This window comes from Ahaetulla prasina, chromosome 8 (genome assembly GCF_028640845.1).
Source record: "Ahaetulla prasina isolate Xishuangbanna chromosome 8, ASM2864084v1, whole genome shotgun sequence".
NCBI classification, from domain to species: Eukaryota; Metazoa; Chordata; class Lepidosauria; order Squamata; family Colubridae; genus Ahaetulla; species Ahaetulla prasina.
Window position 1 is genome coordinate 1,791,805 of NC_080546.1, and position 26,765 is coordinate 1,818,569.

General features: G+C 49.2%; 1 protein-coding gene across 4 annotated transcripts in view; it reads right to left on the bottom strand.

The window, feature by feature from the left end:
* The window catches only part of ADISSP (adipose secreted signaling protein), a 34,096-nt gene extending 7,685 nt beyond the window's left edge, over positions 1–26,411 (bottom strand). Inside the window, exons 1-4 of one of the 4 annotated variants that reach the window (XM_058193795.1) lie at positions 26,268–26,411; positions 11,385–11,478; positions 8,763–8,905; positions 200–278 (exon numbers count right to left, since the gene is read on the bottom strand). In XM_058193795.1, the coding sequence (XP_058049778.1) occupies positions 200–278; positions 8,763–8,905; positions 11,385–11,403 (241 nt within the window). In that variant the 5' untranslated portion in view covers positions 11,404–11,478; positions 26,268–26,411. Of the gene's footprint in view, positions 1–199; positions 339–8,762; positions 8,906–11,384; positions 11,479–16,947; positions 17,098–26,267 lie in introns of those variants that run through there. The other 3 variants (XM_058193793.1, XM_058193794.1, XM_058193792.1) reach the window with 3 other exon arrangements.
* Between the last annotated feature and the right edge of the window lie 354 nt (positions 26,412–26,765).

Sequence of the window (26,765 nt, forward strand, 5' to 3'; positions counted from 1 at the left end):
AGAAACCTCCAAGTGGCCTCAACGACCCTCTAAAAGGGTGCAAAGGATTAGCTCTCTGCAAGGAATATAAATCCTTCCCTTCCCCACCGTCCAGTCAGAGCTGAAGAAGCTTCTTGGATGAGAAGCGAAACGTCTTCAAAAGAAAAGAAAAAAAACCAAGGAAGTCCAGTTGCCTCTTGAGACAGCCACCAGATCTTACCTTCAGATACGGGCACGATGTTCGTCACTTTAAGATGAAGGTTCGACAGGGGTGCCGGGCAAATGTCCGTTCCCAGGACCTGCACAAAAGGCAGGACGAAGGTGATTTCGTACTTGTGCATGATCTTGAGGAAGCCAACCTAAGCAAGGGGGGGAGAAGCAAAGTCAGGCCGCAGGCGAAGCGCGGAGACACCAAATGCTGCTGGAAATGCAAACGGCAAAGTCACCCTTCGCACTGAAAAAAAAGGGAGTTAGGACCGTTTCCCACGCTTACGACCGTGGCAGCCCTCCCCCACGGTCATGTGATCAAAATTCAGACACTTGACAACTGGTTCGTATTTATGACGGTCGCAGTGTCACGGGGAGGGTGTCATGTGATTCCCCCCCTTTGGCGACCTTCTGACCGGCAAAGTCAACGGGGGAACCCAGGTTCACTTAACAACCGAGTCCTTAACAGCTGTGGTGATTCACTTAACAACGGCGGCAAGGAAGGTCATAACATGGGGTGAAACTCAGGTAACAGCTGTCTTGCTCAGCCACATAACGTTGGGCTGCTGTGGCTGTAAACTGAGGATTGCCTGTAGTTTCTTTATCGTCGTTCGCCTACAGACAGAGTCGTGCCGGAGTAAAGCGATAAGTACAGATATGTACCAGGGCTGTCAAACTCAAGGCCTGGGGGACGGATCCAGCCTGTGGGGTGCTTAGATCTGGCCTGTGGGGCTGCCCTGGAAACAGTGAAGGACTGGCCCATGGTGCAGGGGTGAAATCCAGCAGGTTCTGACAGGTTCTGGAGAACCGGGAGCGAAAATTTTGAGCAGTTCAAGAACCAGCAAATACCACCTGTGGCTGGCCCCAGAGTGGGGTGGCAATGGGGATTTTGCAGTATCCTTCCCCCAGCAGTGTGGAGTGAATGGGGATTTTGCGGTATCCTTCCCCTGGAGTGAGGTGGGAATGGGGATTTTGCGGTATCCTTCCCCTGCCACACCCACCAAGCTACGCCCACAGAACCGGTAGTAAAAAAATGTGAATTTCACCACTCTTGTGGTGCTTCTACCAGCGAAAACAGAGCTTGGGGGCAGGGGGGCTGCAGAGACCACCACAGGCACCCTGGCCATGCCCACCCTGGCCACCCCCACTCTGCCCCCCCCCACCCCCCAGTATATATCATGGTGGCACAGTGGTTAGAAGGCGGCACTGCAAGCATTATTTCTGCTGACTGCCGGCTGCAAGCAATGCGATCCTGCCCAGCTCAAGGTTGACTCAACAATCCGTCCTTCCGAGGTGGGTCAAATGAGGACCCAGATTCTTTTTTTTGGGGGGGGGGCAAGAGGCTGACTCAGAAAATCGCTTAGAGAGGGGTTGTAAAGCTCCGTGGAGCGGTATAGAAGTCTAGGCGCTACAGCTATATTCTGTGAACTGCTAGGGAGGGTCTTCCTGCCTACCAGGCAGTCCAATCCTCTTTCTTTTTGACAGGGGTCTCCAGTCTTGGCAACTTTTAAGACTTGTGGACTTCAACTCCCAGAATTCCAACAAAGTCATCGGCGGCTAAAATATTTTGGAAAATAAATATTTAAACGAATGGAAGAAAAGGATTGACTATATTTAAAATAGATATCAGACTGAGAGATATCAGACTGCCTTTGAATGAAGGACGTAATTTTTGATTTTAAAGGAGGAAGTCAGGATATGTGAAAGAGAAGGATTATAATTGTGTTAAGACTTTAAAAATTTAATGTATGAATGTTAGTTTTTTGAACTATACCTTGTGTTTGCTCTGGGGAAGTCTGGGGGAGGGGGTTTTGAGGGAGGGGAGGGGAGGGGGAAGGGGAGAAAAATTTATTTCTTTTTGTAAAACTTTTCAAATAAAATAAAATATTTTGGAAAATGTCCGAAAACAGACACGGCAAGAACCCCAGAGGTCTCCCTTAGTGTTTTTCTCCACTTGAGTCACTTTTAAGGCAGGGGTCTCCAACCGTGGCAACTTTAAGACTTGTGGACTTCAACTCCCAGAATTCCAAGATTGGAGACCCCTGCTCTTTGCCTCCTGGGAAGCAGCCCCTCTTTCCTGGGACTACAACCCCCCCCCCCGAGACACAGGGGTCTTTTTGGCCGACTGACCCCCACAAGGGCTCTTGAGGTTATTATTCAGTTTTCTGTTGACCTGGTTGTATGAAAATGGCCAATTTGTGGCTAAGGCTCCCAAAGGGAAGGGATAAAAAATAGCAACACCAAAAACCGAAGCGTTTTTTTTTCTTCTTCTCTCTAGTGGCCACATTTGGAAGAGAGTTGTGCTCTTTCTCAAAAAAAAAAAAAAGAGACCTAGAAAAGAGACCACAAAAAAATAAAAAAAGACCAACCACAACAGTGTTTTGTGCATGTGACTCTTAGGAAAAATTTGGGGAAAGCAATTTGAAGGAGGACAGAGGGATCAAGTCCGGGGTCTCTTCACCAAGGTTCTTGGTGGGTAGGAGGGGAGAGAACTGCTCCATCCATGGAGTAGCCTGCCCTACTCCTGGTTGGCTAGACTAAATGGGACAGTCTTTAAGACTTAGGACAGTTTGGTCTCGTGGTTTAAGGTGCTGGATTGGAAACCAGGAGAGTGTGAGTTCTAGTGCTGACTTAGGCATGAAAGCCAACTGGAGGACTTTGGGCCAATCGCCAGGAGACGGGGAGTTCTAGTCCCGCCCTAGGCATGAAAGCCAGCTGGGCCGATCACCAGGAGACGGGGAATTCTAGTCCCACCCCAGGCGTGAAAGCCAGCTGGGCCAATCACCAGGAGACAGGGAGTTCTAGTCCCGCCCCAGGCATGAAAGCCAGCTGGGCCAATCACCAGGAGACCGGGATAGAAGCCGGCTGGGTGACTTTGACCAATCACCAGGAAACAGTGAGTTTTAGTCCTTCCTTAGGCACCAAAGCCACCTCACAGGGTTGTTGTGAGAAAAAAGAGGAGGAAGGAGTACCACGTATCTTCACCAGCTTGAATTACTTCGAAAACAACAAAAGGAGTAAACTTAATCTTCTTTTTCAAAATATTCTGCATGATCCACCATACTTTAATCCAAAATGCTTTAACTTTTTTACAAGTCCACCATATATGGTAATAAGTGGCATCTTCACAATCGCATCTCCAACATTTAGCCTGTACATTAGAACTCCTTATTAAGACGTTTCTTGAGCGATTGTGTGGAGTGACGCAGACAAGAGGCATCTGCGCAGGAGTCTTTTCTTGCATTTATTGTACTTTATCTGATGCTGTTCTCTCTCTGTGTGTTTCTCGTAAAAGATTACTGGGTGACACATAGCCTGCAGAATAACTGAGGGAGGGGAAGGACATCGTGTTCTGTCTGCAGAACTTCCCCAGGGGAGATTCGCCTCTTGAAGTCATCGGAGGCTAAAATATTTTGGAAAATGTCAGAAAACAGACACGGCAGGAACCCCAGAGGTCGAAGTGTTTTTCTCCACTTGGGTCACTTTAAGGCAGGGGTCTCCAACCTTGGCAACTTTAAGGCATGTGGACTTCAACTCCCAGAGTTCCTCAGCCAGTTGAAGTCTACAAGTCTTAAAGTTGCCAAGATTGGAGACCCCTGCCTTAAAGTCTTAAAAGTTGCCAAGGTTGGAGACCCCTGCTTTAAGGCATGTGGACTTCAACTCCCAGAATTCCCCAGCCATGCTAAGGACCCTCGCAAGGGTCACGTCATCCCCTGTGCGGAAGCCAAATTCAATTAACAACCCCGTGACTAAATTATCAGTTCCAATCCCAAAGGTGTTTTTTTTTTCCAAGAGGCAACTGGACTTTCTGCTTGTTTTTCTTTCGAAGACGTTTCGCTTCTCATCCCAGAAGCTTCTTCAGCTCTGACTGGATGGTGGGGAAAAGGAAGGATTGATATTCCTTGCAGACAGCTGATCATCTGCATCCTTTTTAGAGGGTCGTTGAGGCCCCTTGGAGGTTTCTCTGTGTCCTCAGGGTCACCCGAAGAGTGAAAACGGTTCCTGTAGTCTGCAATTTTTTTTCCTCTGGAAATCTGTTCCTACTCCCACACCATCCCAAGGAGGTTCATCCCAAATTGTATAGCTAAAAGTCCCCACTATTCCCAACTACTCTCTTGGAGCTGAAGCAGCTTTCTGGATGAGAAGCAAAATGTCTTCAAAAGTAAAAAAAACCAGAAAGTCCAGTTGCCTCCTGAAAAAAAACCCCTTTGGGACAACCCTGACCTGGATGGCTGAGGATCTCTACAGACTGTCAATCCGAGACGTTTCTCTGGACTGCTGTAAATGGAAATTGGACCCGACCTCATTGTAACCATCATTCTGACGCCTCTCAGCTTCAGCGCGGATCAATATTAAAAATGCAGACCCTTTCAAATCAAACCAAGAGCATAAACCCAGATGTGACTTCTCCCCCGATGTGCTAAATCCCATTAGAGGCCCATGTGGATTCGGAGAAATAGGGCTGTTGAAAAAGACTCGATTTTAAATGGGTTATTGTGTCATAAATCTATTTGCAAAATGATCTGGTTGTTTTTCATCGAAATCCCATGAGAGAGAGAGAGAGAGAGAGAGAGAGAGAGAGAGAGAGAGAGAGAGAGAGAGAGAGAGAGATGGAAAAAATGAGAACTCAGCTACAGCGTGCTCTAAAGACGATCAGTGTGTGATCTTGATCATCTCTGATAAAATAATTTAAATTTTTTTAAAAAATCTACTGCTTGGTTTCATTTAGACAACTTGCCCGAAACTCCCCTGCTTAACAGTCATTATTTTGAAGGACAGTTGCTGATTAAACGAACTCCGCTTGCCAAAATCTAAATAAAATATAAGGGCTGGTGAAGATCTTGGCTTATTAAACCTTTGGCAAAAAAGCTGCAATGCAATTCTTCTTGATGTCCTTCCAATTATTTATTACTTGGCTTCAGTTGTAGGAAACGAATTGTTACACTCATATTTTTTTTTAAATAAAAAACTACAACCCTATACTGGATCAGTGTAATGGAGCTTTAAATCTCCCAGCGACAAATCACTATTTTTGGATATTGATGAAGCAATTAATTGACATTACAGGAAGTCCTTGACTTACGACCACCATTAAGCCCAAAATGTCTGTTGCTAAGCAACACAGTCATTAAGTGAGTTTTACCCCACTCTATGACCTTTCTTGCCAAAGTTGTTAAGTGAATCACTGTGGATGTTACCTTAGTCACACAGTTGTTAAGTGGATCCAGCTTTCCCCTTTGACGTTGCTTGGCAGAAGGTCACCAAAGGGGATCACGTGGCCCCGGGACACTGCAACCGTCGTAAATACGAGTCAGTGGGCAAGAGTCTGAATTAAGACCGTGAGACTGTGGGAATGCGGTGGTGGTTGTAAGTATGAAAAATAGTCCTTTTTCCCCGGGCTGCTGTAACTTCCAACGGTCACTAAATTAACTGTTGTAAATTGAGGACTACACACTAATATCTACACTCTAGGTCAGGGGTCTTCAACCTTGGTCCCTTTAAGACTTGTGGACTTCAACTCCCAGCTTTGCTGGCTGAGGAACTCTGGGAGTTGAAGTCCACAAGTCTTAAAGGGACCAAGGTTGGAGATCCCTGCTCTAGGCCCAACAAGTTGGATCAACAATCCTGCAATATTATCTCCGAATCCATGCTGAGCAAAGAATCGTTGGATCGTTCAAGCAAGCAAATAAAAGAACATTTTAATAATGACTGGCTAGCAAAACAAAGGCAACGTATAATCGGTTCTCGCCAGGCTGCGTTCCTCAAATTACAAGAATTCTGCATTGCTGGAAGGGAGGGAGGCTAAGAAAACAAGCCATTTATTCAGTCAGGAAAGAAAAACAGACTTTTTAAAAAACATACACACCCCTCAACAACTTGACTCTGCAAATCACTTCCATCCCTCAAGCATAAATTGGACGCCAAAGACCTTAAGGGAAGGATGAATTTGCTTTGTCAACCACAAAGCAAGCTTGCTTCGAAAACAAACGCTCACTCCGATGTTGGAAATTTAGGAATGGACTAACAGTCCAGATGGATTTGGAGTAAAATGTTTGAAAGTATTTACAAGAATCCTTCCCCCATGGGAAAATGTTGTTCTGAATTCTTTAAAATAAATATACGGAGATTTTGAAATCAATTCTAAGAAATCTTCCCGTGGGAAAATTCTTTTGTTTAGGGTGGAAAAAAAACATGATAAGATGGGACTCTGAAGGTTGAGTACTTGATGGAACCCGAAAGAATGATAAAGAATTTAATTAAAGGAGAAGAACATTTACATTCAATCCCCGAATACAGAATGGAGCAAAATGCTCTAATTTTGGGCGAAGCGAAGGATACTTGGGACTAACGCACTCCGAAATTAGTTTGAGATTGTCTGCTATTGTTATAGACAAACTGGATTTAAAATAAGAGATTAGAGAAGAGGAACAAATTTATGGGCCAAGCCTGAGATGGGCTGATTAGAAAGTGGATTTTAAAATGATAAGCTATACGATTTTTTTTTTTTAATTTACATTTATATCCCGCCCTTCTCCGAAGACTCAGGGCGGCTTACAGTGTATAAGGCAACAGTCTCATTCTATTTGTATATTTACAAAGTCAACTTATTGCCCCCCCAACAATCTGGGTCCTCATTTTACCTACCTTATAAAGGATGGAAGGCTGAGTCAACCTTGGGCCGGGCTTGAACCTGCAGTAATTGCAGGCTGCTGTGTTTTAATAACAGGCTTCTTTACAGCCTGAGCTACCACGGAATGACATGGAAAAACATGTTACGCTGGATATACAAATGAACCTGCCCGATGTCTTAATAATTAAAAGGGATATACAAATTACAAATCCAGAACTTGTACAACTTTCTTATTTGGGGTATGCAGAAACGACTGGCTGGGGAATTCTGGGAGTTGAAATCCACCCGTCCTCAAGTCCCCGGGGTTTGAGAAATGCTGGCTTGACCTCTGACCTCAGAGAGACTCCATGCAAAGGAGAGATATCAGAGAAAGAAAAGAGTCTCCAAACTTAGCAAACTCAGTCTCCAAACTTTAAGCCTTGGGGACTTCAATCCCCAGAATTCCCCAGCCAGCCTCTTCTAACACAAGGATGGCCAACCTTGGCCACATTAAAGTCTTGTGGACTTCAACTCCCAGGATTCCCCAGCTGGGGAATTCTGGGAGTTGTAGTCCACCCATCCTAAAGCATGCTGGCTGTTGATTTCTGGGAGTCGAAGTCCACAAATCTTAAGAGTGGCCAAGGTTGGAGACCTCTGATCTGAAGGATCTACTAAGGAAGTGGGGGGTGGGGGTGGGGCTTCTCCAACCAATGGGGGCTCAGCACCACTCTGGTCTCCCCCACGAGACCCCTGTGAGGCTGCGTCCACCTCTGAACCCCAAAACCCATCATCCCCAGGGATCCATCACTTCTGCGGAGCCAGACTGAACCTCATAAATATTCTAGCGCCTTTTGAGCATTCGATCTGGAAAACATTCTGCTTCCCAGCCCCCTCCTAATATTGAACGGGAGGAAATGAAGCTCGAGATGCAAAGCCCCCAGGGGAACCGGCTTCCCCTCCCCCGCCCCGTCTGTTGCCCACCCCCACCCGTCAATTTTTTAAGCCCGAAAAAAGCGAAGCGAAGCACCAAGGCTGCCAAGGCAGCTGCCTCAAGCAATCAGACCATTCATGGAAGGAAGTCGGGGATAATTGGTTTTTGCATCCCAAACACCAGAAGCAATTAGGCTTTTTTTGGGGGGGGAAGCGGGGAGAAAGGAAGATGAGCTGCAGACAGCAGAGAGGGCGGAAAATTACAGGTGGATGGAGGCGGGGAGGGAGAAAGAGAAAAGGGAGGGAGGGAAGACAAAGAGGAAGGGAGAAAGAAAGGGGGAAGAAAAGGGAAAAGAAAAAGGGTGGGAGGAAGACAGAGGGACCAAGGAAGAAAGGGTGGGAAGGAGGAAGGAAGGAAGGGAGAGAGAGAGAGAAAGGGAGGGAGGAAGGAAGGAGAGAGAGAGAAAAGGAGGGAGGGAAGACAAAGAGGAAGGGAGAAAGAAAGGAGAAGAAAAGGAAGGAGGAAGGAGGAAGGAGAGAAAGAGGGAGGAGGATGAAAGAGAAAAGGAAGGAAGGCAAGAAGGAAGGAGAAAGAAAGGGGAAGAAAAGGAAGGGAGGGAGGGAGGAAGGAGAGAAAGAGGAGGGAGGATGAAAGAGAAAAGGAAGGGAAGGCAAGAAGGAAGGGAGAAAGAAAGGGGGAAGAAAAGGAAGGGAGGGAGGGAGGGAGGGAGGGAGGGAGGAAGAAAAGAGAAAGGGGGAAATGAGGGAAGGAAGAAAGGGTGGGAAGGAGGAAGGAAGGAAGGGAGAGAGAGAAAGGGAGGGAGGGAGGAGAGAGGGAGGAAGGAAGGAAGGAGAGAGAGGAAGAGAAGGAGGGAGGAAGGAAGGAATGGAGAGAGAGAAAGGGAGGGAGGGACGGAGGGAGGAAAGAAGGAAGGCTGAACCAATTCTTGCAAAGAGAAAAAGACCACACACACACACACACACACACACACACACACACACACACACACACACACACGGTGGTTTGCAGGCTCACCTTCACCAGGAAGTCCCCTTCCTTCTCCTGGCTGACCATCACCATGGAGTCGTGCAGCTTCTCATCGAAATGAACATGGCTGGAACTTCCCTCCACCGTCTGGGTTGGGGAGAAGCGGACGCCCCCCACTTTGGGGTTGGTGCCTGGGGGAAGCAGCAGGAGGAAAGCTGGGTGAGCCGGGCCGGGCCTGGCCCCCCTTTTCGGGAGCTCTTTGAGCCCACCAGGGGAATTGAGGCCTCCGAGGCTCAGGGTTGGCTTGGCTGGACTGCCGAGTGGCAGAGGTGGGAGGGATCCAGAGGGCATCGAGTCCAACCTTCTCCCAGGGACAGGGAGACCAATCAAACTGTCCTCAACTGCCCCGTTTGACGACCCTTCTGGCCACAGCCGTTAACCGAATCACTGCAGTTGTTAAGGGAATAACCCGGTTGTTAAGTGAATCCGGCTTCCCCGGGGACTTTGCTCATGAAAAGGTCGCAAAAGGGGATCACGTGACCCCACCCCCACCCCACCCCCGGGACACGGCGACCGTCATAAAATTCTGGGAGTCGAAGTCCACAAGTCTTAAAGTGGCCGAAGTTGAAGACACCCCACCCCCCCCACCCCAACTAGGCCAAACTGGCTCTCCAACGTCACCAGCTTGACAGCACCAGCCAGGAGCGATGGGAGTTGGAGTCAATGACCTCACGGAGTCATCACGCAATCGGCAACAGGGCAGGAAATCACGCGTGGGGTTGGCCTTGATGACCTCCGAGGTCCCTTCCAACTCCGTAATTATTCCTCTAATAATGATTTTCCCAGCCCTCCAGAAAGGACCAAGGGTGACCAGCCCACATTCCAAAACTGACCTAAAAGCCATTTTATTTTTTTGGTCAGCAATTGAGCAGTTTAGCAGGTTCATTTCTTGGCTGTTTTTCAGTCCGTCCGTCCATCCCCCCCTCGCTGCAATCAATTGAGCAGGAGCGAGAAATAAATTGACCGATAAATTCCCCGTATCGATTAAGTGTCGTCTGTTGGCCACAGACACGATTCTTCGGCAGGCAGGAAACATATACGGAAGGGCGGGATGTAACTCGCCGAGTTTTCGGATGCAAGGGACAACCTGCCCCTACCTGGAACTTTTCAAGCGAGGGGCTACAAACTCCATGGGTCCCAGCCTCCCTGGCCAATGGGCTGAGATGGGGTGGCTTTGTTTTGTTTTGTTTACATTTATACCCCGCCCTTCTCCGAAGACTCAGGGCGGCTTACAATATATAAGGCAATAGTCTCATTCTATTTGTATATTTTTTTACAAAGTTAACTTATTGCCCCCCCAACAACCTGGGTCCTCATTTTACCTACCTTATAAAGAGTGGAAGGCTGAGTCAACCTTGGGCCGGGCTCGAACCTGCAGTAATTGCAGGCTCTGTGTTCTAATAACAGGCTTCTCTATTGCCTGAGCTATCCCGGCTGCCTTGGAGGAAGAGACCATGCTGGCATTTGCCAGACTTCCAGAAATGAATCATTATGAGAGCTTGGTTGTTTTCTTGCAGACGTTTCATGACCAAACTAGGTAACATCATCAGTGCTTAAAGAGAGTGGGGTTTGAGGAGGAGGAGGAGGACTGTGGTGACCTTGGCGCTCCTGGGCATTGTTGTTTTCTTGCATGTTGACTAGCACTGATGAGGTTACCTAGTTGGGTCATGAAAGGTCTTCAAGAAAACAACCAAAGTCAGAGAGCACCAAGGACCCCACAGTTGTCCTCCTCTTCCGCCTCCTCCTCCCCTTCCGCCTCCTCACACTGATTATGTTACCTAGTTGGGTCGTGAAAGGTCTGATAGAAAATAACCAAGCTCAGAGAGCACCAAGGGCCCTTCGTTTCAAGCCTGACCCACGGAAGTTCTCCTTTATAGGAAAAAGGCGAAGTTGCTCACCATGGCAACAGGTATCCCAGTCCAGAAGGATGGGGCCCTTCTGGACCGCAAGACCCATGGTCCAAAGGAAGGGCTGTAACCCAACTGGGAAGGGGACGGACGTGGCTTTTAAGGCTGAACTTAAAAGAGAAGAACAACGAAGAGGATTAGGGGACTGGAGGCTAAAACATACGATGGACAGTTGCAGGAATTGGGTCTGTCTAATGAAGAGGAGGGGGGACATGATAGCAGTGTTCCAGTATCTCAGGGGCTGCCCCAAAGAAGAGGGGGTCAAGCTATTCTCCAAAGCACCAGAAGGCAGGACAAGAAGCAACGGGTGGAAACTGATCCAAGGAGAGAAGCAACCTGGAATTAAAGAGAAACTTCCTAACAGTGAAGACAATTAGTCAGTGGAACAACTTGCCACCAGAAGTTGTGGGTGCTCCATCACTGGAGGCTTTTAAGGAGAGACTGGACAGCCAGTTGTCTGAAATGTTAAAGGGTCTCCTGCCTGAGCAGGGGGTTGGACTAGATGACCTCCAAGGTCCCTTCCAATTCTGCTATTCTGGTAACTGAGCACCTTGTGAATCCGAAACACAGCAAACAACCTTCCTGCCTTTACCCCAAAGGCCCCCCCCCAAAAAAAGGGGGGGAGGGAGAGCATCTTGGGGGGGGGTGGCTCAAAGGGATGCTGGCCAGTGACCCTTTCTGACCCCCAAGTGTCCCCACTCACCTTTGTTGGCCGTCGCCATCTGACCCAGCAAGAGTCACGCTGCGGCTGAACCAAAACCCCAGGACCATCAGTGGGCCATGCTCCAGAAGGCTGCCTGGGGGAAGAAGAGGGGTGGGGGAATTGGGGAGGGGGAGAGGGAGAAAAGGAGAGAATGACAAAAGGGAGAGGGAAGGGGGAGGGGAGAGCGAAAAAAGGGAGAAGGGGAGGGAGGGAGAGAAAGAAAGAGGAGGGAGAAAGAGAGAGAGGGAGGGGAGAGCGGGAGGAAGAGAGAGAAAGGGAAGAAAAGGAGAGGGAGAGGGAGAAAGAGAGGGAGGAGAAAAGGGGAGAAAGAGAGTGATGGAGGGAGAAAGAGAAAGGGAGAGGGAAAGAGAGAGAGAAAGGGAGAGGAAAAGAGGGAGGGAGAAAGGGAGGGAGAAAGGGAGAAAAAGAGAGTGATGAAGGGAGAGAGAAAGGGAGAGGAAAAGAGGGAGGGAGAGAGAAAGGAGAAGAAAAGAGGGAGGGAGAGGGAGAGAAAGAGTGATGGAGGGAGAAAGAGAAAGGGAGAGGGAGAGGGAGGGAGAAAGAGAGAGAGAGGAAAAGAGGGAGGGAGAGGGAGGGAGAAAGAGAGTGATGGAGGGAGAAAGAGAAAGGGAGAGGGAAAGAGAGGAGGAGAGAGAGAGAAAGGGAGAGGAAAAGAGGGAGGGAGAGGGGGAGAGAAAGGGAGAAAAAGAGAGTGATGGAGGGAGAAAGAGAAAGGGAAAGGGAGGGAGAGAGAGAGACAGAAAGGGAGAGGAAAAGAGGGAGGGAGAGGGGGAGAGAAAGGGAGAGATGGAGGGAGAAAGAGAAAAGGAGAGGGAAAGGGAGGGAGAGAGACAGAAACGGAGAAGAAGATGAAGGAGGGAGACAAAGGGAGGGAGAGAGAGAGAGAGAAAGAAAGGAAAGAGAGGAGGGAGAGGGAGAGAGAAAGGAGAGAAAGGAAGAAAAGGAGAGGGAGAGGGAGAAAGAGAGGAGGAGAAAAGGGGAGAAAGAGAGTGATGGAGGGAGAAAGAGAAAGGAGAGGGAAAGAGAGAGAGAAAGGGAGAGGAAAAGAGGGAGGGAGAAGGGGAGAGAAAGGGAGAAAAAGAGAGTGATGAAGGGAGAGAGAAAGGGAGAGGAAAAGAGGGAGGGAGAGAGAGAGAAAGGGAGAAGAAAAGAGGGAGGGAGAGGGGAGAGAAAGAGTGATGGAGGGAGAAAGAGAAAGGGAGAGGAGAGGGAAAGGGAGGGAGAAAGAGAGAGAGAGGAAAAGAGGGAGGGAGAGGGAGAAAGAGAGTGATGGAGGGAGAAAGAGAAAGGGAGAGGGAAAGGGAGGAGGGAGAGAGAGAGAAAGGGAGAGGAAAAGAGGGAGGGAGAGGGGAGAGAAAGGAGAAAAGAGAGTGATGGAGGGAGAAAGGGAGAAAGAGAAAGGGAGAGAGAGAGACAGAAAGGGAGAGGAAAAGAGGGAGGGAGAGGGGGAGAGAAAGGGAGAGATGGAGGGAGAAAGAGAAAAGGAGAGGGAAAGGGAGGGAGAGAGACAGAAACGGAGAAGAAGATGAAGGAGGGAGACAAAGGGAGGGAGGGAGAGAGAGAGAGAGAGAAAGAAAGGAAAGAGAGTGTTGGAGGAAGAGAGAGAAATGGAGAAAGGAAGAGGAAGGAGGGAGAGAAAGGGAGAGAAAGAGAGGGAGGGAGAGACTTGAGTCAGTCTTGATCTCTGCCAATGTGCCTCTTCCAGCCAAAATCTTTTGCTCCTTTCCCTGCCTGGGCCGCCTCTTATCTGCTGCGAACCGGCAGGCAGATGTTGGAGAAATAAAGGACTTAAGGCACCTGCCAAAACAGCTGGAGGGCCTGGAGGAAGGCAGCTCCTTGTCATCTGCAGGACCCTCTTTACTGACCCACAACTCCTCGGGGGGGGGGGGGGGGGGGCTTTTCTGCCTCTCTTTCTAAAAAAAAACAAACTGCGATGGGGGGGGGTGCATTTTTCTGCAAAATATCGGCTCCTCCAGACATCAGGCTAAATTTGTTTTGGGGGGGTGGGGTTGTCGGTGGGTACTGCTGATCTGAGAAAAGCCGATTGATGCATCGCTTTAATTGATCCAAGGTTTTGTTTAATTTTATTTTTTAAAATCTAATCTCTTTCCTGGTGGTTTGCAATAAAAGCCCCCGGAGAAAGGAAACTGTTTTTGGAATAAAAACACGATAAAAAAAAATCAAGCCAAACGCCCAGTAAAAAAAAAACCAAAAAAACCCCAGCTGTCTCGGCAGCTGCAAGGCAGACTGTCAAAATGTAAACTAGGAATGGAAGCCCAGTTCAAAATGCAAAGGGAAGGCGAGGAAACCGCCTGGAGGGGAGGAAAGGAAAGGCGTTTGCCATGCAATGCCATGGTTTGTTGGTGGGAACGCAGCTGCCTGTTGTGGTCCGCCAGCAGCCTGCGGATCTGGCAGAGGAGTCGGACAGTGAGGAGGCTGGGGAGGAGGATGGGCCAGTCCTGGAGTCAGGGGAGGGCTCTGCGTCGGAGGCAGAGATGGGGCCAGGGCCATCTGGGAGCAATGTGCAGACACCGGAGCCTCCAGAGGCGAACAGCAGAGGCAGAGGAACAGGAGGAGCCTGTTTCTAGTGCGTGCATGTGAAGAGCTGCTAGAAGGCAAGAGCAGCTGAAGCAAAAAGGACGACTCGGGAGTAACACTTGGTGTTGGTTACCACCTTTAAAGCGCTCCATGGCTTAGGACCGGGTTACTTACGGGGCCGCCTACTGCCACCGTTTGCCTCCCACCGACCCCATGCGCTCTCACAGTAAGGGACTCCTTAGGGTGCCGTCAGCCAAGCAATGTCAGCTGGCGGCCCCCAGGGGAAGGGCCTTCTCTGTGGGGGCGCCAACCCTATAGAACGAACTTCCCCCTGGACTTCGACAACTTCCTGACCTTCTAACCTTTCGCCGCGAGCTGAAGACGTATCTATTTTTCCACGCAGGACTGGCTTAGAATTTTTAGATGTTATTATGGGTTTTTAATTTTTAATTGGTTTTTTAGGGTTTTAAATGTATTTTAAATTTGGGCCAAATTTTGAATCCTTTTTTTAGTTATTGTTTTATTTGTATTGTATTTATTGACTGTCGTTTTTATTTGGCTGTTAACCGCCCTGAGTCCTTCGGGAGAAGGGCGGTATACAAATTAAAATATTATTATTATCATCATCATCATCATCATCATCAGTAGTAGTAAGGCCAGAAGATGATTGGCCCTCCCATCATCATCATCATCATCATCATCAGTAGTAGTAAGGCCAGAAGATGATTGGCCCTCCCATAAGGCTTAAAAGAGCAGCAACGAGCCATTGGGTTCTTTGTAGGAAAGCAACATTGATTTCTGTGCTTCTTGAATTTTGTAGGGGTTTTGCCAAGAAAAGCCTTTGGCAGGTTGCCAAAGACATCAAAGGTTGGTGATAAGGCCCACGGACTGGTTATTAAGATTTTTGTTTTGGACGAAGCTGAGAATGAATTAATTCTCAGCTGTTTTAATCACAGAAGTTTGTTGAGGACTGAACTGTGTTTAGTAATCGCTACTTGGGCCTTGGTCACAGCACCGCCAGGGTTGAGGGGGTCCGGGTTTTTCGAGGCTGCGTATCCTGTGAACGCAACCAATCCTGGCTTGCACAGCCAGCCATGTCTGAATGTACAAAGCCAAAATCTGTGGCTTAGTTCCGAAAAGGACACTGGATACAAAGGCTTAATCCAACCCAATGGGCAGAGGCGGGAAGGCGGTTTGTCAAAAACTGTCCACAAATCTGCCGCTACAGGGAGTCCTCAACTTATGACGCCGTTTGGAACCAGAATGCAAGGCGGTTGTTAAGTGAGGGGCGCCTAGTTTTGTGACCTCTTCTGCCAGATTGGTTAAGTAAATGGCTGCCGTTGTTAAGCAAATCCGGTTTCCTGCACTTATTTTACCGGAAGCCAGATGGGAAGGTTGTACGTAGGACTCCAGGATCCTGCAAACCGTCCTGAGTACATGCCAGTTGCCAAGTGTTTGAATTTTGATCGGGGTAACCGTGGGGAATGCTGCAACAGTCATAACTATGAGGACTGGTGGTAAGTGACTTTTTGGAGTGTAACTTCGAACGGTCCCCAAATGATTTTAAGTCAAGAACTATCTGTATTGCTATCATTGTGGTTCTTGTTTGTTGTTGTCATTATTATATTATTATTAGTTCAAATCGGTTATAATCGTGGCTCAGGCTAAGAGAGGGGATTTGAAGCCAAGCCAGAGAAAAAAAAAATCGTTTTTCACACTTACGACCAAGGCAACACCTCCATGGTCACGTGATCTAAATTCAAGATGCTCGGCAACTGACTTGTATTTATGACGGTCGCAGTGTCCCGGGGTCCCTGTGATCCCTATGGCGACTTTCCGACAAGCCAACAAGAGAAAATCAGGCAAAACTCACTTAACAACGGTCTCCCTTAGCAGCAGAAATTTCAGCCTCCCTCGTGGCAGTACGTCAAGCGCTACCCATAAGCTCGAATCGCCTTGTAATGATTAGAAAAATGATCCTTTTCCCAAACTATTATCAGCTGTTATCTTGAGTATCTTCCATCCCACGACGCCTCCCCTGACCCCTGATGCACTTTAGACATGCTCAAATGCTGCCAAGAAACTTTGGTGCCGCCCCGAGTCCCAAATACAACAAGAACCTCATTATTATCCTCTTTCGTGCCAGTTTTTTCCCATCCGGGCAGCACGTGTCTGGCGAGCGAGCAATTTTTCAGGTATAAAAATAGAACACCCCCCCCACCCTTTCTCCCTGGCCAAATAAATTATCTCAGCCATTAAAAACACAATCGTTAAAGCAACAGGCGCACCTGGAAACCTGCCAGACACACACCACTCCACAATGAAGGGGAGGGGAGAAAGAATTGTGTGAAGCAGCCGGCGGCTTTCTCGGTCCCCGTTCGGAGGTCTGGCAAACCTTGCAGCTGCTGATCCTGCGTGATCCGTACCCTGAGCCCCCCCCCTCCCCATCATACACTCTCTTGTCCTCATCTCACCCCCCCCCAACCCATCAGCAAACCAGCCCGATGCCCTTTTATGGGTGCCGGAAGATAAAAGAGAGAGCTTGGACAACGTAGAGTAAAACGTCGCATCGAATCTGCAATAGATCGACGTACATTCTCGGGTTTACTTTTCCGATAATTTTATTTACGGAGATATGAAACATTAAAATGAAAAAAAAAAAAACGAACACAACAGATAAAATGCAGATAGAGGAAAAAAAATACCAAAGGCTAATACGAAAGTACAGGCGTGAACCCATAATTCATTTAGTGACCATTCGAAATTACAGCGGCACAGAAAAAAGTCACTTAGGCCCAGGGGCACCCATGATTTACGTTCAATGATTCACATTTAAGATGGTTTGCGGCATCCATGGGATCCCCTTTGGCGACCGTCTTGTACGAGCCAAGTCCATGGGTTAAGCCAGAATCACTTAACGACCGTGTGACTAATTTAACCCCTGCAACGATTTACTTAATAACTCTGGCCAGAAAGGTCGGAAAAAATGGGACATAAAACTCACTTGGACAACGGTCTCGCTTAGTAACCGAAATCTTGGGCTCAGTTGCGGTCCTAAGTCGAGGACTGCCCATCTATAAAAGGAGAAAAAGATGATCACACGACACTTCCCCCCACCCCGGGATACTGCCACCGTCATAAATACGAGTCAAGCGTCCAAATTTTGATCACGGGGAGGTTGCAATGGTTGAAAAATGCAAAGAACGGTCATAAGTTACTTTTTCCAGCGCCGTCACTAAACTGACGGTTGTAAGCCAAGGACTGCCTGTGCTGCTTTCAAGAGCACATAATATGGAAGGTCTCTGGGTTCTGCTCACCAAATAGCCTTCTTTCTAGAGCAGGGGTCTCCAACCTTGGCAACTTTAAGCCTGGAGGACTTCAACTCCCAGAATTCCCCAGCAAAGCTGGCTGGGGCATTCTGGGAATTGAAGTCCTCCAGGCTTAAAGTTGCCAAGGTTGGAGACCCGTGTTCTAGAGGCTTTGGACAACAAGCCTTCTTCAGAAAGAATAGGATAGGATAGGATAGGATAGGATAGGATAGGATAGGATAGGATAGGATAGGATAGGATAGGATAGGATAGGATAGGATAAGATAGAATGAAAATTAGAATAGAATAGAGAAGAGAAGAGAAAATAGAAGAGGGAAGGGAAGGGAAGGGGAGAGGAGAGGTGAGGAGAAGAGAGTTGAAGGGACCTTAGAGGTCTTCTAGTCCAGCCCCATGCTCAAGAAGGAGACCCTATAGCCTATACCATTTCAGACAAGTGACTGTCCAGTCTCTTTTTAAAAAGCTTCCAGTGTTGGAGCATTCACTACTTCTGGAGGCAAGTAGTTCCACTGGTTAATTGTTCTAACTGCCTTGTTCTCGAGAAAAGTCAAATTTGCTGTTATTTGTAAGAAAAAAAACCTGATCCAAAATTGGCCTTTTCCTCGGCTAACGTTCTTAAGAGGAACCTCCTGCTTCGCGAGATAAGCTGGCAGCTGCCCATCGCTGATGGTTGAGCTCCCTCTCCTTCCCTCGATGGGGGACAAAAAAAACCCCCAAAAACCAGAATTTAATCTCTGTTTTCCAGAGGTGAAAACGAACGCAATTCCCACAATTGGCACCCTGTCTAAGGAGGAGCTTGGCATGAGAAAGAGGAAAAGGATGGTGAACTCCTGGCTTGTATGCACACCAAGACCCCCTACCAAAATTAAGACATGGGGGGGGGGATGCAGGATTTCAGAGAAAAATCCTCCAGTTTAGTTTGCTTATTGAGAGAAAACTGCCCACTGCAACTATATTGCCAAAAAGGCTTTAAGAGTTGTAAACTTAATCTTGAGTAGCTTCTTCTCCAGAAACACTACACTACTAACCAGAGCTTATAAAACATTTGCTAGACCAATTCTTGAATACAGCTCGCCTGTCTGGAACCCATATCACATTTCAGACATCAATACAATTGAGCGTGTCCAGAAATACTTTACAAGAAGAGTTCTCCACTCCTCTGAATACAACAAAATACCTAATGCCACCAGACTTGAAATCCTGGGTTTAGAAAATTTAGAATTCCGCCGCCTTTGGCATGACTTGAGTTTAACTCATAGAATAATCTGTTACAATGTCCTTCCTGTCGAAGACTACTTCAGCTTCAATCGCAACAATACACGAGCACACAATAGATTTAAGCTTAATGTGAACCGCTCCAATCTTGATTGCAGAAAATATGATTTCAGTAACAGAGTTGTTAATGCCTGGAATTCACTACCTGACTCTGTGGTCTCTTCCCAAAATCCCCAAAGCTTCAACCAAAAACTGTCTACTGTTGACCTCACCCCATTCCTAAGAGGTCTGTAAGGGGCGTGCATAAGAGCACCAGCGTGCCTACCGTTCCTGTCCTAATGTTCCCTTTGATTAACTTGATCCAAAGGGCCGAGGATTTCGCAATAAATAAAGACCGTTCGGAAAATTAATCCATCGGTCTGCAGTACTTACTGTCCATCGAATCGGAAGAAGTTTCTTGGAAATGATTTTGGATGGGAATAGTCCAAGATATCCATAAAAGGTTTGAGTTCTACGCAGAGAAGTAACAGGTTCCGTTTGAAGACGTCCCCAAAGCTCAGCATTGAAGGCTGTGGTGTGTCCCCCCCTCCCCGCCCCACATTGGCCAGGAGTAAATGAAACTCCACTCAAGAAGACTTCTCCAGTGACGTGAAAATAGGGCGATGGGCACGGGCCCTGTGGGGGGGGGGAGGGAAATGTGCGCTGCCCACATGGCTTTTCATGCTCTCCCCGCATTTAGCCTCCTGCTACCCCAGCCCCCCCTCCTGCAGCCAGAGGTCTCTTCCAGCCATTCCCAGATAACAGCAGCAATGCTGGGGTGGGTGACTTGGGGGGTGGAATATGGTAGTGCCTTGTGTGAATAACTAAGCAGGATAGAGAAGAGGGAGGGAGGGAGGAAAGAAGGGCCTCTGGTGGCTCAACAGGCTAATGCAGCCTGTTATTAACAGCAACTGCTTGCAATATTGCAGGTTCAAGCCCCACCAGGCCCAAGGTTGACTCAGCCTTCCATCCTTTATAAGGTAGGTAAAATGAGGACCCAGATTGTTGGGGGGCAATAAGTTGACTTTGTATATAGTATACAAAATGGATGAAGACTATTGCTTGACATAGTGTAAGCCGCCCTGAGTCTTTGGAGAAGGGCGGGATATAAATGCAAATAAAATAAATAAATAAATAAATAAATGAAGGAAGATAAGGAGAGGGAGGGAGGGAGAAACATAAGGAAGGAAGGAAGATAAGGAGAGGGAGGGACGGAAGGAAGAAGGAAAGCAAGGAAAAAGGGAGGGAGGGAGGAAAGAAAGAAAGAAGGAAGGAAGATAAGAGGGAGATAGGGAAGAAGTAAAGGAAGGAAGAAAGGGAGATAAGGAGAGGGAGGGATGGAAGGAGGAAGGAAAGGAAGAAGGAAAGAAAAAAGGAAGGAAGATAAGGAGAGGGAGAGAGGAAGCAAGGAAAAATAAGGAGAGGGAGGGAAGGAAGGAAGGGAGGTAAGGAGAGGAGGAGGAGAAACATAAGGAAGGAAGGAAGATAAGGAGAGGAGGGACGGAAGGAAGAAGGAAAGCAAGGAAAAAGGGAGGGAGGGAGGAAAGAAAGAAAGAAGGAAGGAAGATAAGAGGGAGATAGGGAAGAAGTAAAGGAAGGAAGAAAGGGAGATAAGGAGAGGGAGGGATGGAAGGAGGAAGGAAAGGAAGAAGGAAAGAAAAAAGGAAGGAAGATAAGGAGAGGGAGAGAGGAAGCAAGGAAAAATAAGGAGAGGGAGGGAAGGAAGGAAGGGAGGTAAGGAGAGGGAGGGAGGGAGGAAAAATAAGGAGAGGGAGGGAAGGAAGGAAGGAAGGAGAAAGACAGGAGGAGGGAGGGAAGAAGGAAGGAGAAAGAGAAAGGAGGAAGGAGGAAGGAAGGAAAAAGAAAATAGAGGGAGGGAGGGAAGAAAGAAGTAAAGGAAGGAAGGAGGAAGGAAGGAAGAAGGAAGGAGAAAGAGAAAGGAGGAAGGAAGGAAGGAAGGAAAGAAAATGGAGGGAGGAAGAAGGAAGTAAAGGAAGGAAGGAAAAGGCAGAAGGAGGGAGGAAGAAGGAAGGAGAAAGAAAAAGGGAGGAAGGGAAGTAAAGGAAGGAAGGAGAAAGACAGGAGAGAGGAAGAAGGAACGAAAGAGAAAGGAGGAAGGAAGGAAGGAAGGAAAGAAAATGGAGGAGGGAAGAAGGAAGTAAAGGAAGGAAGGAAAAGGCAGAAGGAGGGAGGAAGGAAGGAGAAAGAAAAAGGGAGGAAGGAAGTAAAGGAAGGAAGGAGAAAGACAGGAGAGAGGAAGAAGGAACGAGAAAGAGAAAGGAGGAAGGAAGGAAGGAAAGAAAATGGAGGGAGGGAAGAAGGAAGTAAAGGAAGGAAGGAAAAGGCAGAAGGAGGGAGGAAGAAAGGAAGGAGAAAGAAAAAAGGGAGGAAGGGAAGTAAAGGAAGGAAGGAGAAAGACAGGAGAGAGGAAGAAAGGAACGAGAAAGAGAAAGGAGGAAGGAAGGAAGGAAGGAAAAGAAAATGGAGGGAGGGAAGAAGGAAGTAAAGGAAGGAAGGAAAAAGGCAGAAGGAGGGAGGAAGAAAGGAAGTAGAAAGAAAAAAGGGAGGAAGGGAAGTAAAGGAAGGAAGGAGAAAGACAGGAGAGAGGAAGAAAGGAAGGAAAAAGAGAAAAGGGAGGGAGAGAAGGGAGAAAGGAAGCCAGCCCAGGCGAAGGCTCTCCCAGCCAGGTGCTTGTCCAACAGGCTCCCCAAGTCATAACACTCGAAACCCCCAACCGCCCACTTCTCGGAAATGCCAGGCTGCCCAGGCGGGTGCCTGGGTGGGGACTGGCATCAGGAAGGAGCCTGCCGTCTCCGCAACGGATCCAGAAGGGCCCCTCCTGGCAGTCCCGTTTTAGACTGAATCCCTGGGCACCACCTAACACCCCCCCCCTTCCCCCCCCCCCCCGCCGCAGCCGACCTTCTCCGGCAGCAAAGGGGACCCGGTGGCCGGTGTGCCAAAGGCTGAGCCGAGACGGAAAGAATCCTCTGGTACGTGAGTCCACCCTCCAGGAATTCGGACACCCCCCACGTCCCCTCCCGGCAGGAAAATTCACTAATATTCACTCGACAGAAGGACAGATTGACCAATTACTGTACGACACGCCCCACCCCCTCCCCGAACATTTTATTATTACTGCTCGGCCTCTGACGCCCAGCAACTCCAAAGACAGCTAAGCGAGACAGTTACAAAGTTTTGCTCCATTTTACGACCTTTCTTGCCACCGTTAAGTGGCTCTGTTGCTAAGTTAGTAACACGGTTGTTAAGTGAATCTTGCTTCCCTCACTGACTTTGTTTGTCGGAAGGTGGCAAAAGGGGATCACATGACCCTGGGACGCTGCTACCATCATAAATTAATTAAATTAATTGCCAAGTGTTTGAATTTTAATTCAGTGACCACAGGAACCGTTGTAAGTCGAGGACCCCCTGTATATAAATATCCCAAAGGTGCTTTTCCAAACGCAACTGGATCTTATTGGGGTTTTGGTTTTTTTTTTTAAAAAAGGTTTCTCTTCTCATCCAAGAAGCTTCCTCAGTTCATCCCTAACCCAGAACTGAAGAAGCTTCCTGGATGAGAAGAGAAACCTTTTCAAGGAAAAAAACCAAGAACGTCTATGGAGATTCTCCATCATCCAGGTCATGGTTGTCCCCAAAGTACTTTTTCAAGAGCCTGGTGGACTTTTTGGGTTTTCTCTGAAAACGTTTCTCTTCTTATCCAAGAACAGTTCAACCCTAACCCAGAACTGAAGAAGCTTCCTGGAGGAGAAGCAAAACCTTTTCAAGAAAAAAACAACAACCAAGGAAGTCCAGATGCCTTTTGGAAAAAGCACCTTTGGGACAACCAGGAGACCTGGAGGACAAAACAGCTCCATAGACATCAACATATAATGAATAAAATCCTTCCACCCTGGCACAGAACCTCCCGATGGGTAGACTAGTGGTGGGTTGCTCCCAGTTCACCCCGGTTCGGGTGATCCGGGAGTGGCAGCAGTGGAAGGCTCCACCCACCGCCCAGACGTCATGAAAAACACTGCAGATGCGCAGAAGCACCGCACGCTTGTGCGCTACCAATAGCAAACGGCTAGCGCTGGGATTTGGAACCAACTACTGAGGAAGACACCACCTGCTGCTCTCTTGCATGCTTGCTGTGTGTTGAAGGAGGCCACACGACACCCGTGTGACTGCTCCCTTCTCCTTTCTTGTCGTTTTGGGAAATGCGAAGGGTCCCTCGGGGAGTTTGGGGCACCAGTTTCCCCAGGCAACGTCTTCCGTTCCACGAAGCAGGTCCCACGAGATCATCTCCGCAGAGGCCCGGTCTACGGTTATACTCCACGGGTGTCTCTGCTCCACAATAGTCCTCCAGGGCAGGAGAACCATCCCAACTCTGGGATAAACCTGGGGCAGGTTTAGGAAAAGGGAGGGAGAGGAAGGGCACCCTTGAGGTCCATCAAAGTGGGCCTGGCCTGGAGAAAGCAGCAGGGAGAACGTTCAAGAACAAAGAGACAGAAGAGAAAGAAGGATAATTCACTTGGGGAACTCATCCCCACAAGAAAAAGCAATGGCCACCACTGGAGGGCTCTCCCAGGGACCTGGCTACTTTCATATGGCGGGGTGGGTGGGGGGTGGGGGGCTCTTGAAGACCCCACGTTGGAGGCAGCTGCAAGAGAAATGGCACTCAAGAGTCACTGGGTAGCGAGGCGGGCAGCATATAAATGAAATAAAATAAGATTAAAAATAAATAAATAAAATAAAAATACACGAAACAATAAAATAATGAAATGAAATAAAAGTAATTAAATAAAACAAAATTGAAATGAAATGAAATAACACAGTACGGTACGATAAAATAATGAAATGAAATAATATAAAAATAATCCCATACAATGCAATAATAAAGAAAATAAAATAAAAATCCCTGGAGGTTTTTAAGAAGAGACTAAAAGTAAAGGTTCCCCTCGCACGTACGTGCTAGTCGTTGCCGACTCTAGGGGGTGGTGCTCATCTCCGTTTCAAAGCCGAAGAGCCAGTGCTGTCCGAAGACGTCTCCGTGGTCATGTGGCCAGCATGACTCAACGCCAAAGGCGCACGGAACGCTGTTCCCTTCCCACCAAAGGTGGATCCTATTTTTTCTACTTGCATTTTTACGTGCTTTCAAACTGCTAGGTTGGCAGAAGCTGGGACTAGTAACGGGAGCTCACCCCATTACACAGCAGCACTAGGGATTCGAACCGCCGAACTGCCGACCTTTCGATCGACAAGCTCAGCTGTCTTAGCCCCTGAGCCACCGTGTCCCTATAAGAAGCGACTAGACAATCACTTATCTGAAATAGTATAGTTCATTATATGCATTATAGTATATAATGAGCAGGGGGCTGGACTAGAAGACCTCCAGGATCCCTTCCAGCTCTATTTTATTCTATGTTGAGTAAAATGTCTCCATCTCCTGCTTGGAAGCTCCACAGACACTCCTGGTTGGCTCCTGCTCCAGGGCCACCCACGAGGCTCACATTCGGGGTCCATCCAGAGGTTACTCACAAGCTTAATGAAGCCCATCGCTTACCAAATGGAAGGCTTCTCCCACCAACCTGGTGCCCTGGGTGAAGGAGCTGAACTAGGTGCGGGGAGACCCAGTTGCAGTTCTCCTTAGCCATGAATGGCAGCTGGATGACCTTGGACCAGGCCCACTCTCCCTCCCCCACCCGAGACCCAGAAGTTCAAAAATACCTGTTGTGGTCCGCTAGCGGCCAGCAGATCTGGCAGCAGATTCGGACAGTGAGGAGGTTGGGGAGGAACGTGGGCCAGTCCTGGACTCTGGGAAAGGCTCGGACGAGGGCTCTGTGTCAGAGGCAGAGAGGGGGCCAGGGCCATCTGGGAGTTATATGCTGCCTCTGGAGCATCCGGAATCGGACATCAGAGAGGCAGAGGAACAGGGGGAGCCTGTTCCCAGTGCGCCCATGCGCAGAGCTGCCAGGAGGCAAGAACAATTGACAAAAGGGGCAACTCGGGAGTAAGGCTTGGAGGTGTTTGGCCCCTCCCATAAGTCCTAAGCAGGAAGCAATTTGTTCATTCTGCTCGGTTGAGAAGCTCCGTTTGACTCTGTGCTCCGTTTGGCCTTGCAAAACTAATTGGCCATTAGGTCTCTGGCAGCTGTTTCAAAGGAGATAAAGGTAGGTGCCTATCAGCATTACCTTGAAAGACTGTGACAGACATCTGTCGGACGCTTCATAGAATGTTTGTGAATTATTACGGGCTGCAAATGAATAGAATTCACAGCTATTTAAATAAAAGAGTTTTTTTTGGGGACTAAGCGTGTGATTTAAGCTTTCTCAGGGAACCTAGGTCAGAACAATACCTATTGACCAACCTGCACCAGGTCCCTGGGGTAATTATGCCCCACCACTGACCAGTTTGGTGCAGGGATGAAGGGACCAGGCTGGGAACCAGGCGGTGGTGAGTTCTAGTCCCACCTTAGGCAAGAAAACTGGCTGGGTAACTTCAATGCCAACCACCAGGTGACGGTGAGTTCTACTCCCACATTAAACACCAAAGCCAGCAGGGTGATTCTGGGCCAGTCCCTCTCTCCCTCTTGATCCAACTAACCTCACAGGGTTGTTGTTATGGGGAAAATAGGAGGAATTTGCCATCTTGAGTTAATAAACACAGGACATAAGGTAAATCATAAACCACAAAACCTTCTCCACCAGTTTCATCTATGGTTGTATCGAAGTTGCGACATACTCCTTAAAGCTACCCCCCCTGCCACACACACACATGCACCCATCACCCTGGGCAGTCCTGGGCCATGCAGGCAGGGTAGGATGGATGTCGTAGTACCAGCTCTGCGGAAGATAGCCTGATCCTTCCTGATCCATCGGAGGAGCTGCGAAGCCCCTCGCCCTGGTGCCAAGAAGGCCAAGCAGGTCCTTGTTGAAGGAGGTGGGGAGGGGGCTTTGGGGTTTTGAGTGCACCCCCCAATCAATCAAATGCACAGCCAATTCTGCTGCCAATCATTCATCCAGCTGTTCCAACGGCAGATACATTGAATATAGAAATAAAATATATATTCTGCAACCCAAGAAGGGGTTTGCCGGGGGAGGGGGCGTCCAGACCGACCCGGGGAATTTAAATCCGACAACAACGCCTCCCGCTCACCGCGCTGCATCAATGCACCAAGCTCAGGCTCCCCCCCCCCCTCGCTTTTTGTCTGGGGGAGGCTGCAATTGCAGGTTGCAAGAGAGTAGCACGCCGGGTGGGGCAGGAAAAAGGGGGTTCTCCTTTTAATTAATGCAGCACCCCTCACCAAGGCAGAAACCCCAAAGCCTAAGAGAAGCTCCGCGGGCGCCCGGTTGCAAAAGGAGCCCGGTGGGGGTTGGTTTGCAGACAGCCGCGCGAAGGTGCGGGGGGGGGGGAAGCCGGGCCGCCCCCACCCCCACAGACATCGCGGCCCCTTCCTCAATCCAGGCCGGGGAGACCCTGCAGGGAAAGCCAGCTGCATTGGAGGGGGAAAGGACGGCGCACCACGCGGTGATCCCGGGTCCAAGCAGAGGAAGAACGGGAAGAGCCACCCGCCTCGCACTTGCCCCCCCCGCCCCACCTGGGGTTTTAACAACGGGAAACCGGGGGGTCCCGAAGCCAACGGCCCGCTGCCCCCCCCAACGGCTGGGAGTGATGGGACTTGTAGTCCCCCGATTAGGGGCCGCGGAGGGAGGGAGGGAGGCAAGCGGGGGCCGGAGGCTCAACTCACCTCGCTGCAGCGGGGAGGGAAAAAGCCTGGCCAACCGGGACGGGAACCGTCGCCGCCGCTCCCGCTCCTCCCGCCGGCCTGGCGCGGGACTCCGGGCAGCCGCGGCCGGGCAGACTCCGCAGGGAAGGCGCCGCCCCGCCCCTCGCTTCCCATTGGTCGCTGCAACAAAGAGGCCGCCGCCTCGCCCCGTCCATCGCCCTCGCGTGTTCTAATTGGCTGCGGCTGGGCCCTCGCGGGGCGGGGGGCGTGGCCAAGAGCGGGAGGAGCAGCCAATGGGAGGGCGGGAAGGGGAGCAACTGTTGCAAAGTGGGCGCGTGGCCGGGAGTTGGCGCTGCGCAGCCTCGAGCGCCCCGGACTGGCCGGGCGGCTTGGAAAAGGAGGCGGGGCGGCCAAGAGCGGGAGGAGCAGCCAATGGGAGGGCGGGAAGGGGAGCAACTGTTGCAAAGTGGGCGCGTGGCCGGGAGTTGGCGCTGCGCAGCCTCGAGCGCCCCGGACTGG